The sequence below is a fragment of the Seriola aureovittata genome, chromosome 18, assembly GCF_021018895.1.
Source record: "Seriola aureovittata isolate HTS-2021-v1 ecotype China chromosome 18, ASM2101889v1, whole genome shotgun sequence".
Taxonomy (NCBI): Eukaryota; Metazoa; Chordata; class Actinopteri; order Carangiformes; family Carangidae; genus Seriola; species Seriola aureovittata.
In genome coordinates, this window is record NC_079381.1 from 1,239,187 (window position 1) to 1,255,550 (window position 16,364).

The following is a 16,364-nucleotide window of genomic DNA, read 5'->3' on the forward strand; positions in this document are numbered from 1 at the left end:
TCTTTGAGATATTTAAGAGGTCATCAGGCAGTGGTCTTCTAGCTGTACAGAGAATTAGATCCAAGTCTGGTGAGGATGTCTTCAGTCAGTCTTCAGTGTGTGTGTCTGTGTGTGTGTGTGTGTGTGTACAAATACTAAAATTAACATTGGCATTCACAGAGGAAGCAAACAATGTTGATTATCTGGATCAGCAGTGTCTATCAGATGAGTGAGTGAAGTCATCATATTGGATGCAGGAGAAAGAGGCAGGTGTAAACATCTCTCATTGACAGCAGGGCATGCTGGGTGCTCTGGGTCAGCAGTGATGAGTATCTACTGACTGTGGTCAGAGGAGGGACGAACCATCATGCTCACCATTGTACTGTCATGTTCCCTTGATTAAAATGCATACTTTATGTTATATGAGTATTTATTATGTTTTTGCTTTGTTCTACATAGAAGCATCTTCTCTTGGGATAAACTGATATTAGTTAAGACTAATAAAATATGAATAATCAGTAAGTATAAAGCTCAAGGCTATAGGTGAATGCACATGTAGTTGATCATTCTTAGCGCTATACTGCACTGCCCTCCTGTGGTTCATTCACTGCACTGCAGCTCCAGTGGAAGAATCTCCATCATGTAGCTGCACCCATTTGTAATGATGACAATGTCTGCAATAGTGCACAGAGCTTTACTAACTCTCCTTTCACACCTGACAGCTGCTTGGTCACAGACTGACACTGACCAGTGAGAGATAATAAACTGATTATAGTATCCAGCATTGAAATATCTAAGGAAAGTGTGGAGGGAATATTTACCAAAACTAATCAGACAGTTATGTTTGTTTGTGGGGATTTTGATAGAGACTTGTTAAGTCCTAACAAACACACAATGGCTGATGATTTTATGAACATAGTGTATAGTATGAGTTTATATTCACTTATCACTAAACCAAGCAGAATAACAGCACACTGTGCCACTCTAATAGATATATATAATCGTATACGTACTTATGAATGACATCAGTTTTTGTGATCTATGGCTGTGATTGTGGGAAGGAGGAGGATGACCATGAAAAGAAAAGAAATTTATATTGACAAAGCATATGAAACATTTCTAAAAATATTGAAATCATTACACGACAGAAACTGTCCATTAAAACAATGTACAGGAAGCAAAATTATACAAACAGGCCATGCATCACAAAAGGACTGGAATACTCATAAAGACATTTCATAAAATGTAGAACTATAGAGAAAATAAATACAAATATACTGAAATAAGATAACAAATATTATGAGGAAATGCAAGAAGGAAAATTATATCAAAATAACAGAGAATAACCGAATAAGTGATCCCATTATATAAAGCTGGACACTAAAATCACTGCACCAATTAAAGGCCTTAAGAAATGCAGTTTGTCAAGAAGAAGACAACGAGCTAATGAACATGGATATAAATAAATCATAATTTGAATTTTTTAATGTTTTTGGAGCACTGAATGTAAACATTACTTTTGCTTGATTACAAGAAAACTCCATAGAGCACCTTCTCGTATATTTCAAGATAAGATTTCATTTTTTCCCCTCAATGCGCCCCTAATACTCCGTCATAAACTATGTGATGATGGTTTTTTGGGGGGTTTTTTATATTACACAAATTTTACATTTACCTGTTATGAGGTTTTTTTTTCTTCATATAGAGGTCAAAATACATATGCCTTGATAACGAGATAATAATAATAGGCTATATTACAGTTATTCTCAATCGCGTTGATGCAATTCACTCATCAGAAACATCATTCTCACAACTCTTAATGATGATCTCCAAAACAGTTCATTTCTCAGAACCCTAAATCACCAAATTCTCTAAAACAACCTAAACCTTGTTCACGTGTCGAAACATGAAAAGTCAGTCAGTCACTTCAACATTGTCACCAGAGCTTCAAGACTTGGACTACAAATGTTTTGATGTTCTGATAAAAACCTGACCGACTTTAGAAAAAGAGAACTGCAAAAATATAGAGTAAAACTGTTCATACACAACACTGAACTGCCGTTACAACAGTAACATGTTGGAAAAAACATTGTTTCAACATTGCATTGGTGTTTATTGTACTGTTTACATTTCAACAGATCATTGTCCTGTCACTTTACAACACTGTATGGAAATGTATTTACAAGCCTGTGGAAAACAGAAGAGCTTTAGATTTAGAGTTTTACCAAAAAAAATTACTTTACTGAAAGAAATGCTTGCCATTTGATGCAACATTGAGGTGGCGCACACTTACAAATACCTAGGTGTGCACCTGGACAGTAAACTGGACTGGTCCATGAACACAGATGCCATCTACCTGAAGGGGCAGAGCTGGTTCTTTTTCCTCAGGAGGCTCAGGTCCTTTGACGTCTGCAGTGAAATGCTGCACATGTTTTATCAGTCAGTGGTGGACAGTGTCCTCTTTTATGCTGCAGTCTGCTGGGGCAGCAGCATGTCAGACATGAACACAAGGAGACTGGACAAGCTGGTAAAAAAGTCTGGGTCTGTGCTTGGCAGGAGTCTGGACTCATTCAGGACTGTTGTGGAGAGACACATGCAATATAAGATGGAGGCCATCTTGGACAACACCAACCATCCTCTCCACAACATTCTGGCAGGACAGAGAAGCAGCTACAGCTGCAGCAAACGTCTCATCTCACTGCGCTGCAGAACAGAGAGGTTCAGGAGATCCTTTGTTCCCACTGCCATCAGGCTGTACAACACCTCAACCAAAGGAAGTGGACTAATCTAATTATTATTATTTAGTTATTATTAACTGTTTATTGTTATTATTATTATTATTATTATTATTATTATCAACAATGAGCTAATGGACATGATCTATCTATCTATCTATCTGTCTATCTATATATCTATCTATCTATCTATCTATCTATCTCTCTATCTATCAAACACTTGATATTTAGATGTTTTTACTGTAGTGTTTCATTTTGCAGCAGATTTGTGGCACTTTGCATTTTGTGTGCATTTTTTGGATTTGTGTGTAGATTATGCAAATGATGAACTGGTTTGAGAACTGCATTAAGAGTTGTGAGAATGACAATACAGATACAGCGCCATGAAAGTGAGGTTTTATTTGAGCAAATATATATTTATGAATGTAAAATTTGAAAAAAAAAAAAGATGGATTGATTAAAAAATATTATTTTCCATATTTTGTGTTGATCCTTAAGTAACCAAGAAAATATATGATTATATGTGTATATGATATAATCAGCCAATAGGGGCGCTACTGTCACCGCTTCTCCCAGGAACCAAATAAGGAAATGACGTTCTCCATGAGGCGCCTCGGTCTCAAATAGAAAGCCGAAGCTCGGACAGTGGGACCGGGCGTGTGTGGGGAGAAGGGGGGTGTAGGAGCCGGTGTGACTCGAGACGAGGTTAGTGTTATTTTAAATAATAACTTTAATTACGTTTAGAGTCACCGGAGTTATTCTTTTACGCGGGAATCTGAGCTCGTGGAGGCTGACCAGCTGGTCGGCTACTACTGTCTATTGCAGCACGTGCAGGGCCGGATTAGCATCATTTACATTGTAATGAGCAGTTTTAATGGAAAATCCTTTATAGTTCTTATCGGTTTAGTGTGGTTCTGTGTGATGGGAAACTACAATAATGTGTAAAGTTTCTTGCTGATAATATACATGTGTCATAATTAGCTGCTGTACAATGTAGCAAATGTCTCATATTTCAAAGGTTCAGCTGAATTTACAATTATTCACTCTAGCAGTGACATTTAATGGTCGTGACGCAGCTATAGCGGACTTATTACTAAAGGTGTCATTTCACATTTTTTATTAATGCGTCTAAAACACATTTAATGACTCATATTGTTCTAACAAGCTCATATTATTTGAATGGGTTAACTTGAGGACACATGTATTATCTCTATCTTTATTTCTGCGCGTGCACAAACGGAGACCGTGTAATGGTGTGTTTGTGAACACAGCTAGTGTGTCCCAGCGTGTCCTACTTTTGGACGTGTGTTTCTATCCTCAGTCTCTTTGCCCTGGTCACAAAACGGGCACTGACAGCTGAACTACCTCCAAGTGAAGCGAGATTTGGATGCCACTGGAATGTGTGTGTGTGTGTGTGTGTGTGTGTGTGTGTGTGTGTGTGTGTGTGTGTGTGTGTGTGTGTGTGTGTGTCTGTCTGTGTGTGTGTGTGTGTGTGTCTGTGTGTCTGTGTGTGTGTGTGTGTGTGTGTGTCTGTGTGTGTGTGTGTCTGTGTGAGTGCGTGTGCGTGTCTTAAATTCTGAGCAGGAGGTAGACCTCCCATCCACTAAAGACATTGCTGACATGTGGACATTGATTATACATCTTTTTTTAGACACAACCTTCACAAAGCTGAATGCAGTCTGAGCACTGCCCCTCAGTTCACATGAAACAATAAGTAGCTTAAAAACTACAGAGACACCGGGTACATTTGTGATCTGACTTACAATAGGAATAATTAAATAAGCTCCACACGAGTCTGTTACAAGTCAACAATAGTCAGTACTTAACAAAGTGCCAAAAATATATTTACAAAGTGGTTTTAGAAGAGAAATCAATATAAATCTATATATACTGATTGAATCCAATGTTATATTATGACATGTTTACAAAAGAAATCCCGGTTTAACCCAAATATATAAAGGACTTGTAGCTGAAAACAAACACCACCATTCAGATTATTGCCAAGATTATGTCCATAGCATTTTGCAGTGTTTTGATGTACCATGCTAAATACTACACCTTTGTTGCTCCACAGTGCAGCAGTTAACATCAGATACATTACCTGGGTCATTTTATGAACACACAGTGTATAAACTAAGATAAGCTACTGCACTGATTGACACTGGGAAAGGTCCTAAGAAATGTAGTTTGTCAACAAAGGTACAGAAGAAGAAGACAGCGAGCTAATGAACATGGATGTAAAGAAATCATTAAAAAAAAAAAAAATTTAAATTGGCTTTCAAAGGAAGGAAATACAGGTTTTGAAATGTTTACGGTAATATATATAGTTTTTGGTGAGGAGCACTGAATGTAAACATAACTTTTGCTTGTTTACAAGAAAACTCCACAGAGCATGATAAAATTTGTTCTTCAAGCTGCCAATAAGATTCCACCTGAAACATTCAGATGTTGGTTCTTCCTGAATGTTCTAGAGCCTTTTAACATCTTAAAATTAATCCTTTTTAATCTATTTATTTTAAGCTAAAAACCTCTTAGTTTAAGATGGTACATAAGACAGATTGTTTACTATCATCTTGGCTTGAAGATGCTTTTGGGCATCAGAACCCTGGCTCATCCACTTATGGACATGATGTACAAGAATCATGAATGGTTTGAGAACAGTTTGGTGAAACCACAGCAGCCTGAGATCAGTCCTACTGAACACCTTTGTGATGAAGGACTGTCCCCAGGTCAGCTGTACTTCACGATAGGACTATACATGTTCCTTTCTGAGCCACTGTCCACATTGAGCAAGGCCTCTGTTTGTGTGGTCTGTGAGTGTACAGCCTCACCTGGTTCACACTCTGAGTAAACCTGACCAACAATATTGGAAAACCAAAACAATCAATCTGGTATTTTCATCATCCGAGTCGTGATAGTTTTAGTTTTTTAGGGAGTTCTTTCGTGTCTGATTAGAGGGTCTGAGGACAGAGGGTGTCGTAATGTTATACACATTGTTATTGTGATTTGTGATTGTTGGCTATATAAGTAAAATTTGACTTAACTTGAATATTAGTTTGTCCTGTGACTGAACCATGTTATCTGTGGACTATGACAGGATGGGTGACATAGCACAAAATGAAGCAAGCTTCTACTCCAACGCTGAGGGCTACTGGAAGGACGTTCCCCCCACAGTGGAGGGCATGCTGGGAGGTTACGGCAGCATCTCCAGCATTGATATCAATGGCTCCAAGGCGTTCCTGCAGAAGTTTCTCGGTGTAAGTAACTCTTCTCCATCCGATGATGAATATATCTCATCAAATGTCACTTGACTTGGCCTCAAACCAAACCGGAGATATGAATCTGATGAATTAGTTACAAAATGAAACAAGTTTTTAATCAAGTGTTGAACAGCACAGAAGACAAACCTTAGATTATTATATAAGACTCTGTTGTTGTCAACAAAAAAAAGACAGTTTGCAAAACATTCAACTCAGAAATTACAAATGATTGTGATTGTGTCACAGGCACAACTGATCATTTTAATTAGAGATGTATTAATGTAAGTTCAGGTTTATCATCATGTCCACACACATGCTTGATAAAGATGATGCCATTCTTTCCTCCTCTGTATCAATTCTGAAACCTGAACTTGTGTATCGGCTGATACTAAGTACTGATCCGATACCAAACGTTTAACAGTTTTATACTAAACCCTGTCCAACATGAGCAGATACATGACTCTTTCTTTTATTGTCTGATTTCACTGTAGTGCCAGTAGCTGTGCAGAGCAACTTCCTGTGTAAGCTGCTGTTTTAGAGCAGCGAAGAAGAACTGATTTCAGGGAAACTGCCCCTTGTATCCGGGTGTGAAACTATGAAGTTTATTAATAGATTACATGGTGGTTCACCTGGTAGAGCAAGTAACATGAAGGCTTAGTCCTAACTGCAGTGGCCTTGGTTCAAATCTGACCTGTGGCCGTTTGCTGCATGTCACCCCTCAAAACTATTGGGGGGGGGGGTGACAAAACTATGAAAAACCCTGACGAGAGCTATAAGAGATGCTCTGTGAACATTTATAAATGACAGCTGAAAACCTATTTATTTAACTTGGCTTTTAATTAATTCCCTCATCTTTTACTGTTCTTACTGCTTTCTGTTTTTATTTTCATTTACATATTTTATCATCTACTGTCTTTCTATTGTCTATTTTCATTGTCCTTTAATTTGACTTTATTTTATTGTACTATTAGATTTTTCTTCTTTTTCTATTAGATTCTTGAATGAAAATTGTTATTATTATTATAATTATTATTATTAATATTTTTAGTAATAGCAATACTTTTGTTCATATGCAGTTTCAAAGCTTCTTACCCAGACTGAAGCAGCTTCTACTCACCACTGATCTGCTGATCTCCTGTGTTTTTGCCTGTGAAGGAGGGGGAGGGGAAGACGGGGATGACCTGTGCTCTGGACTGTGGGGCCGGTATCGGGAGGATCACCAAGCGTTTGCTGCTGCCTCTGTTCAGGACTGTGGACCTGGTCGACGTGACGCAGGAGTTCCTGGACAAAGCTAAGAATTACCTGGGAGAGGAGAGCAAGAGAGTGGGGCACTACTTCTGCAGCGGCCTGCAGGATTTTGTACCAGAGAGTGGACGCTATGATGTCATCTGGATCCAGTGGGTCATTGGTGAGTCTGCCTCAGTGGTAATCATGAGGTCTGAGGGAGGGCCAGAAGTCCTTGCTGCTGGATCAGTGGAGTCATGGCAGCTTGGTAGTGAAGTTGATCAGTGCTCCGCGGTCAAAGGTTATAACTGAAGACCTAACATTTTGTCCCTTTCTCCTCAGGCCACCTGACAGATGACCACCTGGTGGACTTCCTGCAACGCTGCCAGAAAGCCCTGCGCCCCAACGGCCTCGTCATCATCAAGGACAATGTGTCGTACGAGGGTGTGGTCCCCGACGAGGTGGACAGCAGTGTCTGCCGTGACCTGGAAATAGTACGCAGTCTGGTGCGCAGAGCGGGTCTGAGCATTGTCCACGAGGAGCAACAGATGGACTTCCCTAAGGAGATCTACCAAGTCCACACGCTGGCTCTCAGATAGAGGACAGGAAGTGGCCTTTCTCTATTTATGATCTGTCTGGACGTGATCTGCAGTGTGATGTATCTGTGCAGCGCGTGTTGCTAACTGTTAGCATCAGTGCCCTGCTATGTGCTTATTGCTGAGTCGTCGTTTCTGGCCTTAGGGTTCAGTCACACTACACCTCTGTGTTGTGAACACTCACTCTATCTCCCATTCAAGATTCAACATGGATAAATTCAAGCATGTACTTCCTGTTTCAGTGTGATCTCTACCAGGCTCACAGGTCAGAGGTCACAGCGGGCAAATAGAAACTCAAACCGCAGCATCACTCCTACAGACAGTTTACAGTTTGTGTGACCGAACCCTGTCGTCCAATGGATGTGGATTCAGTCATGTTGCATTCATGGTCCGATGTCCACAGTCAGCAGACATGTTTCCAGCACTGAGAGCTGTTGCATTGTTGTTTATTATGTAATGAAAACACACTTTCAGCTTGTTGATGATTGATGTGTTTAATTACTATAATACACACACACACACACACTGTCTCACCTTTATTTCCTGAATACTGTATATTAGCAAAAGGAAAACCATAGAGCTGACACAGTTAGTCGATTGATTGATAGGTCAATCAACAGAAAATGAATCAACTATTTTGATAATAAGTTAATTGAGTAATTTTTAAAACAAATATGGCAGACGTCTGCTTGTTCCAGCTTCTCTCCATCTTTGGCTTTGGACAGATCGAGAGACTTTGGAGACTGGGAAAGTGTGATGAGTGATTTTCAACATTTAATGGACAAAACCGAAGTATTTGGCAAATGAAAATAGAAAAATTAGTTCCAGCAATTCCATCATGGGAGAATTTACATAAACGATAAAAACAAGTTGTTCTGTGAAGTCAATAACAGAAGGCGTCATGTCCATTAAATATAGACCTGATGCTTCAGAGACAACAGAAGAGTAAAAGAATCCGTCTCAGGATCTGTGAGCAGGACGCTCTGGTCTGGTATCCAGTGGACAACAGCTGGAGTGTTGGTGGATCATGTCCAGCAGCAGAGACACTGGGAGTTAGCGACAGCAGCAGTGGACTCTTCACTGACTTTTACCTCAGGGAAACTCAACCATAAACAAAACAAACCACCGATCTGAGACAATGTGTTTTTCTTTTCTCCAGTTCTCGGGTCACATGACTAATTATCACAGTCAACTTTTTTTTAGAACATGACAATTATACAACACGAAACTACTTCAGCTGGACTCCACTCTGAATAAAGACTCATGTAGAGGAGGTCATTCTGTGGCGTACGTTTGTTTATTGCAGAAATCTTTAATATTGTATAAAACCTGTTTCAGCTGAGTCTATCTGAAAACATTCCTCTCTAACTGATCTGTGACTTTTTGTCTTTACTACTTCAGTAAAGTTTTAGCATTTACTTACGTTTGCAGATACAGATACATTAAATCTAACTGGCCGTGACATGAAAAAATTAACGTTAAAAATGTAAAATTCATGTATGTTCTGACCAGCTCAAATCCCAGACAAAACAAGGAAGGCCACACAATGAATGTAAATGTACAGAAAAATATCTACAGTATATCAGTGTGATTCAGGTGTGGTTCAGATCCTTCTCTGAGTGGGAGGGGTCGACAAAAAATGTAATTCATAATGAGAATGAAAATGAAAGAAAAGAAACCTTTTTAATTTTCAGTGCAGTTTGAATCTGAAAACAGGCTGGATGTTCGTCTACATTTTAGCTCATTTTTGCTCAGATTGAAAGGAAATTGAATTTCTCATTGTCATTATCAGTGATTGAGTTTGACTAAACAAAAGAATCTGAAGAGAAGCCAAAAGAAATGCAAAAATCCAGTCTGGAAGATGCAGCTCCTGGGCTGAAACATACTTAACAAATTTACATCATGTGAGCACTAATGGAAAATGACATTTAAATTTCATCACAGATGTCCTTTTCATATTGTCTTTATGATTTTAGATCCAGTCTGAAACCTATTTAATATGAATCTTCACCTTACTGTATGTGTAAATTGATCCAAGTGGATTATTACACAGCAGCCTGCTGTAGTTTACAGATTACAGTCAATCCTTTGGAATCTTCTTCAGGGTTGTAGAAATTAGTCCTAAAGTATGATCTGCATCTCAGTTACAATTATAAACAAACACAATCTCCAACCAATATCACACTAATCATTGTATTGATTTTGCCTCGATCAGATCTTTGACCAAGCATAAATGTCCAGATGCAGCAAACTCATTAACCAGGCAACAGCCATGAGTTTGTTTTGCTGACTCACAGAACTGATTACGTTACAGCTGAGTAAATCTGCTGGTGACAGTTTTCTATGAATCCACCCCCGCTGTCACTGTCACTGTTGCAGTTTGAGACTCTGCTGGCTCTTATATAAAAAATGACATAAAGACATTGAATTGTTCAGTCCTCGTTACTTCTGTGTAGTTACAGTGCATCTTTCACGTCAACCTGCATTCACCTATGGTTAGGGACTATTCTGTTCCCCATTCTGGCACCAGCATCATATCCCTACATGTGACTCTACGTCCCCCTCATATACAGACACTTCTGTCATGCTTCATATTTTTACTGACCTGCTGCAGCAACGCTCTTACCTATAAACTGGGCGCTGCCCCATATGAAGGGCAGGAACTGGAAGTCATCCAGTCCCCACACACCTTGGCTTCCAGCTGGCTCCATTCTGTAGGTCCTCTGCAGCTTCCTCATCACTGAGAGATACCTGACACACACACACATTCCAGATGTGATTTATTGGACAGATGTTTACTGGTGCCTCTGTGTGTCTTCAGTCTCAGCCGGTCTCAGCGAACAGTCAGATCTATCTCCGGTCTCTGTCTCCATGTTGGTGGAGTATTTGCTGCAGACGTCCCTCTCTCTGTAAGTACAGTGTCGGTCACTCGAGAGGTTTAATACTGACCTCTGACCTTTGACCTGAATGGTCGATTGTGTCCTGACAGAATCGGTCCTCCAGGCCCCACCTCCTTCACTAGTTATGTGATCGGAGAGACGGCCATGAAGAAGACAGAGGACATCAGCAGTCTGCTGCTCTTCACCTTCCAGGTTTAGCTCAAATCAGTCTGACCTCTTGTTGCTGCGGAAACAGATCAGGTGTTACCCACGACCTTCTCTGTCAGGTGCACATCAACAGGAAGCTGCTTGGTTGCCTAGGCAACCTGGCGGTGGAGTTTGTTTGGCTGAGAATGGTGTCCAATAGCAAGTGGCTGCTGTACCTCACAGAGATCCAAGTGATTGGCACCTCAGAGCCTCGCTGTAAGCCGCCCGGAAACATCATCAACACACTCAACCTCAAGATAACCATGGCAAGAGCAGCTTCACATGGACGCCTTTCAAAATAAAAATGACCTTCTGCGACCTGTCCAACTGTCACTGAGTTTCTGTTTCTGCACCCTCAGCTGTCAATGGAGGAGATGGGGGGAGGCGGGGGGGTCTGGAGGAGGAGGAGGAGCTGACGGAGAGGGGGAGGAGGAGTCTGGAGGAGGAGGAGGTGTAGAAGGAGAAGCAGAGTGAAAACAGTCCCGTGTCCTCCACCTGCAGGGACAGAAGAAGTACTACACTCTGGTACAGTTGCAGTATTGCAGTAAAACACATGGGGGCGCTGCAGAGTAAGAACCAGCTCACCTCTGTGTATCTGTAGATGATGTTAAGGTGTCTCAAGTGTGGTGAATGTGTTGTGCCAGGACTGTGTGTGCAGGGCGGAGTGTGTGACGTCCGTCAGTCCTCTGATCATCATGAACGACTCAGCGACTCTGACGCTCAGAGCCAGACTGTGGAACTCCACCATGATCGAGGTGGAGACACTTTCTCTTCTTTTATTCAACTTTAAATTAGTGTCACCGAAGCCGCTGCTCTGCAGAGAGATTATCTGTGGTTTGTCGGCTCATTTCCTGTCTGGTCTCAGTGTTTTCACAATAAAAGCTCAGAGAGCTAACAGAGAGGAAACACAGACTTCATGCTGATGTGGAGATAAACAACTATTTGACAACAAGTACAGATATGTTTGAAGATTGTGAATATAAAGCAAAGCTAATAATTAAGATATTATTAGTTATTAGTATATATATATATACATACTTGATGCAGCATCAACTTATGAATACAGATCAAAAGTTAAAAGCAGGGGAATTATGTATTATATATATGTATATATATGTAACTAACTGCACTCCATGAACGCCTGGCAGCACAGATGAACCAACTGCTGATGGATGGGACCCACCCAGAGTGTTTAACCCAAGGGTGGATGGTCCTGATCATGAAGGACCCCCAGAAGGGCACGATTCCATCCACCAATAACCTTCCTCTGTACAACATAGCAGCTCCTGTCAGGCATCACGGTGGCTAAGATGAATAGGCACATGGCCCAATACTGCAAGACCAGGAAGGCCGATCTGTGCATCGCCTGGATTTACTACAAGAAAGCCTACGACTCAGTGCCACACACATGGATACTGGAATGCTTGGAAATGTACAACATCAACAGGACACTTAGAGCCTTCATCAAGAACTCAATGGGGCTGTGTAAAACAACTCTGGAGGCCAACTCCATGCCAGTTGCACAAGTTACCATCAAGTGCAGCATTTACCAAGGTAAGGTTCAAGGTACAGGTTAAACAAGGTACCAACCAGTTTAATGTGCTGGTTATTCTTGTGTGTTGTTGGGTATTGTTCTCTTCTGTTTGCTACATGATTCTTGTGTGACAGGCGGGGTATGACAGAATGGTTCTGGTGGGTCAGTCCAATCCAAAAGTCCAGGCTGATTTTTATTCCCATCCCTGTTCCCTCCCTTAGTATCATGAATAATTTTATAGATAAGAGAATGATGATGATGCAGCATATGCTTTGAATTCATTTGATATGGTGATGCAGTATTCACGGCGCTGTGTGGCAGCAGCAGGGGACAGAACACCTATATTACAACCATAAGACACTTGCCTTGGGCTTGAAAAAATGACGTGAGCATTCCTGCTGTGTCACCACATCTAATGCTCAGTTAATTCTCTTTAAAGTTGGAGGGAAGAGGCTGCATGTGAGGACGATAGTTCACATTGCAGCTGCATTGAGTAGCTGATCTTGGCAACTGACTCAAAATTGATTGCAGAAGAGGAACATCAAATAATAAATAAAATGATAATAATGAATAAAATGTTTTTACGGTTTCATCCAATATGTTTGCTCAGTCTTTCCTGACTGCATAGACTCTGCGCTGTTCATAATAAGCAAGATACTTTCTTTTTTTTTTTTTTTTTTTTGGGCTTTTTTGTGCCTTTATTGGACAGGATAGTGGAGAGAGACAGAAAATGGGGAGGCAGAGAGGGGGAATGACATGCAGGAAAGGCAAACAATTGTTTCAGCACTGCTCAAAGTGTGGCTACTTGATCATCAAGGAAGATATGAGAGAGCTGCATAATGAAGGCTCACAGTCGACTGTAGAGCTCACATGTGCCAGCTGCTGCATTTACAGATGGCAGTCTCAGCCTACTGTGACTGGGACCAAAGGGGCAGGAAACCTGCTTTTGGCTGCATCACTTTTCTTCAGTGGCATCCATTTAGCTAAATTTGAATGAATGAATTAACCTCAAAACAATAAGTGAGGACACATACACAACACTGAGGAAAAAGTTTGTGTTTCGTGTTATTGAAAAGAGCAGAGTGCAGTGCTATCTCACATGAAATCACAAAAAGCAAAAGTTGTGCTCTGTGGAGATGGCCGGTGCGACTCTCCTGGCCAAATACTGCACATACACTTTTTTAGATGCGCAGAGACGAAAGGTTGTGGACCTTTAAAGTAAGCTGCACCCAAGTTTCAAACTCTAATGCTATGGAAATCAAAGGTTTTAAGGAAGGCTTTTGAAAGACCTGGATCATCTGACGAAGTGCATCCACACAACACTAGTTATTTTCAAATATACAAGTCTTACAAAATGTTTCACCTTTATATAATGTGGTAATTTTTTATGGCAGGACATGACTGACTGATATTGTTTTTTTTAGGTTAAATTCGGGTGTACCACTCCATGTATCCAGGATCATAACAACAGTGCAAACAGGGAACAGGTCAGTGAATTATCACCCCTTTGTAAGCATCATCTGGTACATCAAACTGTTGCCTCTTATTAATCAATTTTCAATGTATTTCCCATATTTCTGTTTTTGTAAAGGCTGTTTATCAAGATGGGGAGATTGTTGGTGAACACAAGTTCAAAATGTCATGGATCAAAGTCCACAAGACATTCAGAGCAAGACCAGCGGCTGTTGAGAAAGATTATTGTTACATGAAGGAAATGGTGGCTGATGTTCTCTCCTGTGTGTCTGGTTCAAACCGAGGCATGAACACGACCATGGCTCCACAAGAGAGAAACATCCAGATCACAGATCATTTTTCAAACGCAGCAGTTTTCACGTTTCAAGTAGTAACACCAGCAATGTTCAAACCCACAGCTTTAATTTTAAATCAAGAAGCTCGTGTTTTCATGGACACATCTATGTATTTTCATATTTTTCACATTTATACCGTTTGTATAAATGTTTTCAATTTAAATAATTAACATTTTTCTATGATACTGTATTTTTTTGAGCTGTGCAACACATGCTCCTAATTATATGGATTCAAATGTGAACTACAGGTTAAATATTAGATTAGATTCATCTACTTCTACATCTTCAAACCCTGTATAGATTCCACTTGGCTCAGAGTAGATATTTCTTATTTTGCTAACTGCACATGATGGAATGAGTCTGTGGATTCTTCTTCCCAGCCTGCCGTGCACGCACCATGTAAACTGACGATATGAGGCGTATCTGTAAGACCTCAAATCAGAAGGTTTGAGTCAAACATACTGTTAAGCTTTGAATGACTGATACACATTGTTTGCATTAACCTGTAAAACTACTATAGTCTTGGCATTATAAGGCCACGGTCCTGGTAGAATTTTTGTCATCGATTGTTGAGTGTACTGTGTGTACAGGTAAACTCTCAGTCCTCTGTCTTGAATTACAAACATGCCACTTTAAGTGGAAAATAAAATTCATATTTCACATAAATACTTTACACAAACGTCTACGATTTTTCATCTGACAACTTCATTTACTGATGAATGCAAATAAAAAATAAATAAATAATATAAATAATAGGTCTGGTTGCGTATAGAACGGCACCTGGGTCCTCATCTGGATCACAGTCCACTTATTGGTGACCTTGGGCATAGGGACTGCTTCAAGAAATGGCGGCCTTTTAGTCCCACCCCAGGAATACTCACACACTGGAGTACCTGTACCTGGCGGCTTGCCTGATCTGAGCCTGAGTGGTGCTTTGTTGTTCGACTTCTGTACTAGTCATGGTTTGGCCATAAAAAGAACACCTTAGGTCTAAGATCAATGATCATCACTTGGGTGAAGAGAGGTGCACAGTTGTCAGCTGATCACTACCTGGTGGTGAGTTGGATCAGATGTTGGGGGTGGTGGCCGGACAGACCAGGCAAACCCAAACGAGTAGTGAGGTTGAAGTGAGGCCCCTGTTCGGGAGATCTTTAACTCTTCTCCAGAACAGTTTCTCACACATCCTGGGGAAGGTTGGGGATGTGAAATCCAAGTGGGCCATGTCCAAAGCCTCCATTGTAAATATGGCTGGCAGGAGTTGACAAACAGGTTGTCCAGTTCAGGGAGGCCATAGAAAAGGACTTTCGGTTGGCCTCAAGGAGGTTCTGGCAAAACTATCCAGAACCCTAGAAAAGGGGAAGCAGGGCTTAGCCCAACCTGTTTTCAGCAGGGGAGGAGAACTGCTAACTCAGACTGGGGAGATCATCAGCTGGTGGAAGGAGAACTTTGAGGAAGTCCTGAACCCAACCAACATGACTTCTGTGGAGGAGGCAGAGTCTCAAGACTCAAGGGAAGCCTTGCCCATATCCATGACAGAGGTCACTGAGGTAGTCAAGAAGCTCCTCGACAGTAAGGCGCCAGTACTGGGTGAGATTCTCCCCGAGAGGCTGAAGGGACTGGACATTGTAGGGCTTCATGGTTGACACACCTCTTCAATGTCACATGGAGGTCGGGGACAGTACCTGCGGAGTGGCAGGCCTGGTTGGTGGTTCCCATCTTCAAAAGAGGGGACCAGAAGGTGTGCTGCAATTATTGGGGTGTCACACTGCTCAGCCTCCTGGGGAAAGCTTATGCCAGGGTGCTGGAAAGGAGGCTACATGACTTCTGTAATTTGCTGCTTTGCCATATGCTAAGACCTGACAGATAAAACTCACAGTTGTAATTTGGCTGTTTCAACAGATAGCAGCTCACACACAGGCACCATATGTGTATTTAGTAAAATGTTTGAGACTCAAAGGTGCAGTTTTATTCTCTGGATGAGAGAATACATTTATTCTGAGTGAGAGAATAAATGTGTCATTGGCACACTTTTAAAATGACTTTAGAACAGAGTTCTGTTTTGACATATTTCTCATTCATGTGTTGATCGTGGTTCTCTGGGTTCTAACTTTGCACTGTGAACCTTTGTTGAAGAGATTCAGC

General features: G+C 40.9%; 1 protein-coding gene and 1 long non-coding RNA gene across 3 annotated transcripts; both read left to right on the forward strand.

Annotated features, from left to right (window-relative positions):
- The first annotated feature begins 3,316 nt into the window (after positions 1–3,316).
- On the forward strand, positions 3,317–9,067 carry ntmt1 (N-terminal Xaa-Pro-Lys N-methyltransferase 1). The gene is made up of 4 exons (XM_056404486.1): positions 3,317–3,419; positions 5,812–5,971; positions 7,130–7,382; positions 7,541–9,067. Exons 2-4 carry the CDS (start codon positions 5,813–5,815, stop codon positions 7,795–7,797), a joined length of 669 nt encoding a protein of 222 aa, XP_056260461.1. The 5' UTR covers positions 3,317–3,419; position 5,812; the 3' UTR covers positions 7,798–9,067.
- Positions 9,068–11,367: 2,300 nt separating this feature from the next.
- LOC130186691 (uncharacterized) lies at positions 11,368–14,863 on the forward strand. 2 transcript variants are annotated; one of them, XR_008830330.1, is made up of 4 exons: positions 11,368–11,635; positions 12,029–12,434; positions 13,839–13,901; positions 14,006–14,863. It is a non-coding gene; the product is annotated as an uncharacterized LOC130186691 (long non-coding RNA). The 2 variants fall into 2 exon arrangements; XR_008830331.1 differs by having other exon boundaries at positions 12,034–12,434.
- The last annotated feature ends 1,501 nt before the right edge of the window (positions 14,864–16,364 follow it).

Excerpts from the sequence above, each read along its gene's own strand:
- ntmt1 (XM_056404486.1), top strand. The coding sequence starts at position 5,813 with ATGGGTGACATAGCACAAAATGAAGCAAGCTTCTACTCCAACGCTGAG. Across the intron at positions 5,972-7,129 it reads TCCTGCAGAAGTTTCTCGGT|GAGGGGGAGGGGAAGACGGG; the intron begins GTAAGTAACTCT and ends TTGCCTGTGAAG. Across the intron at positions 7,383-7,540 it reads CTGGATCCAGTGGGTCATTG|GCCACCTGACAGATGACCAC; the intron begins GTGAGTCTGCCT and ends CTTTCTCCTCAG.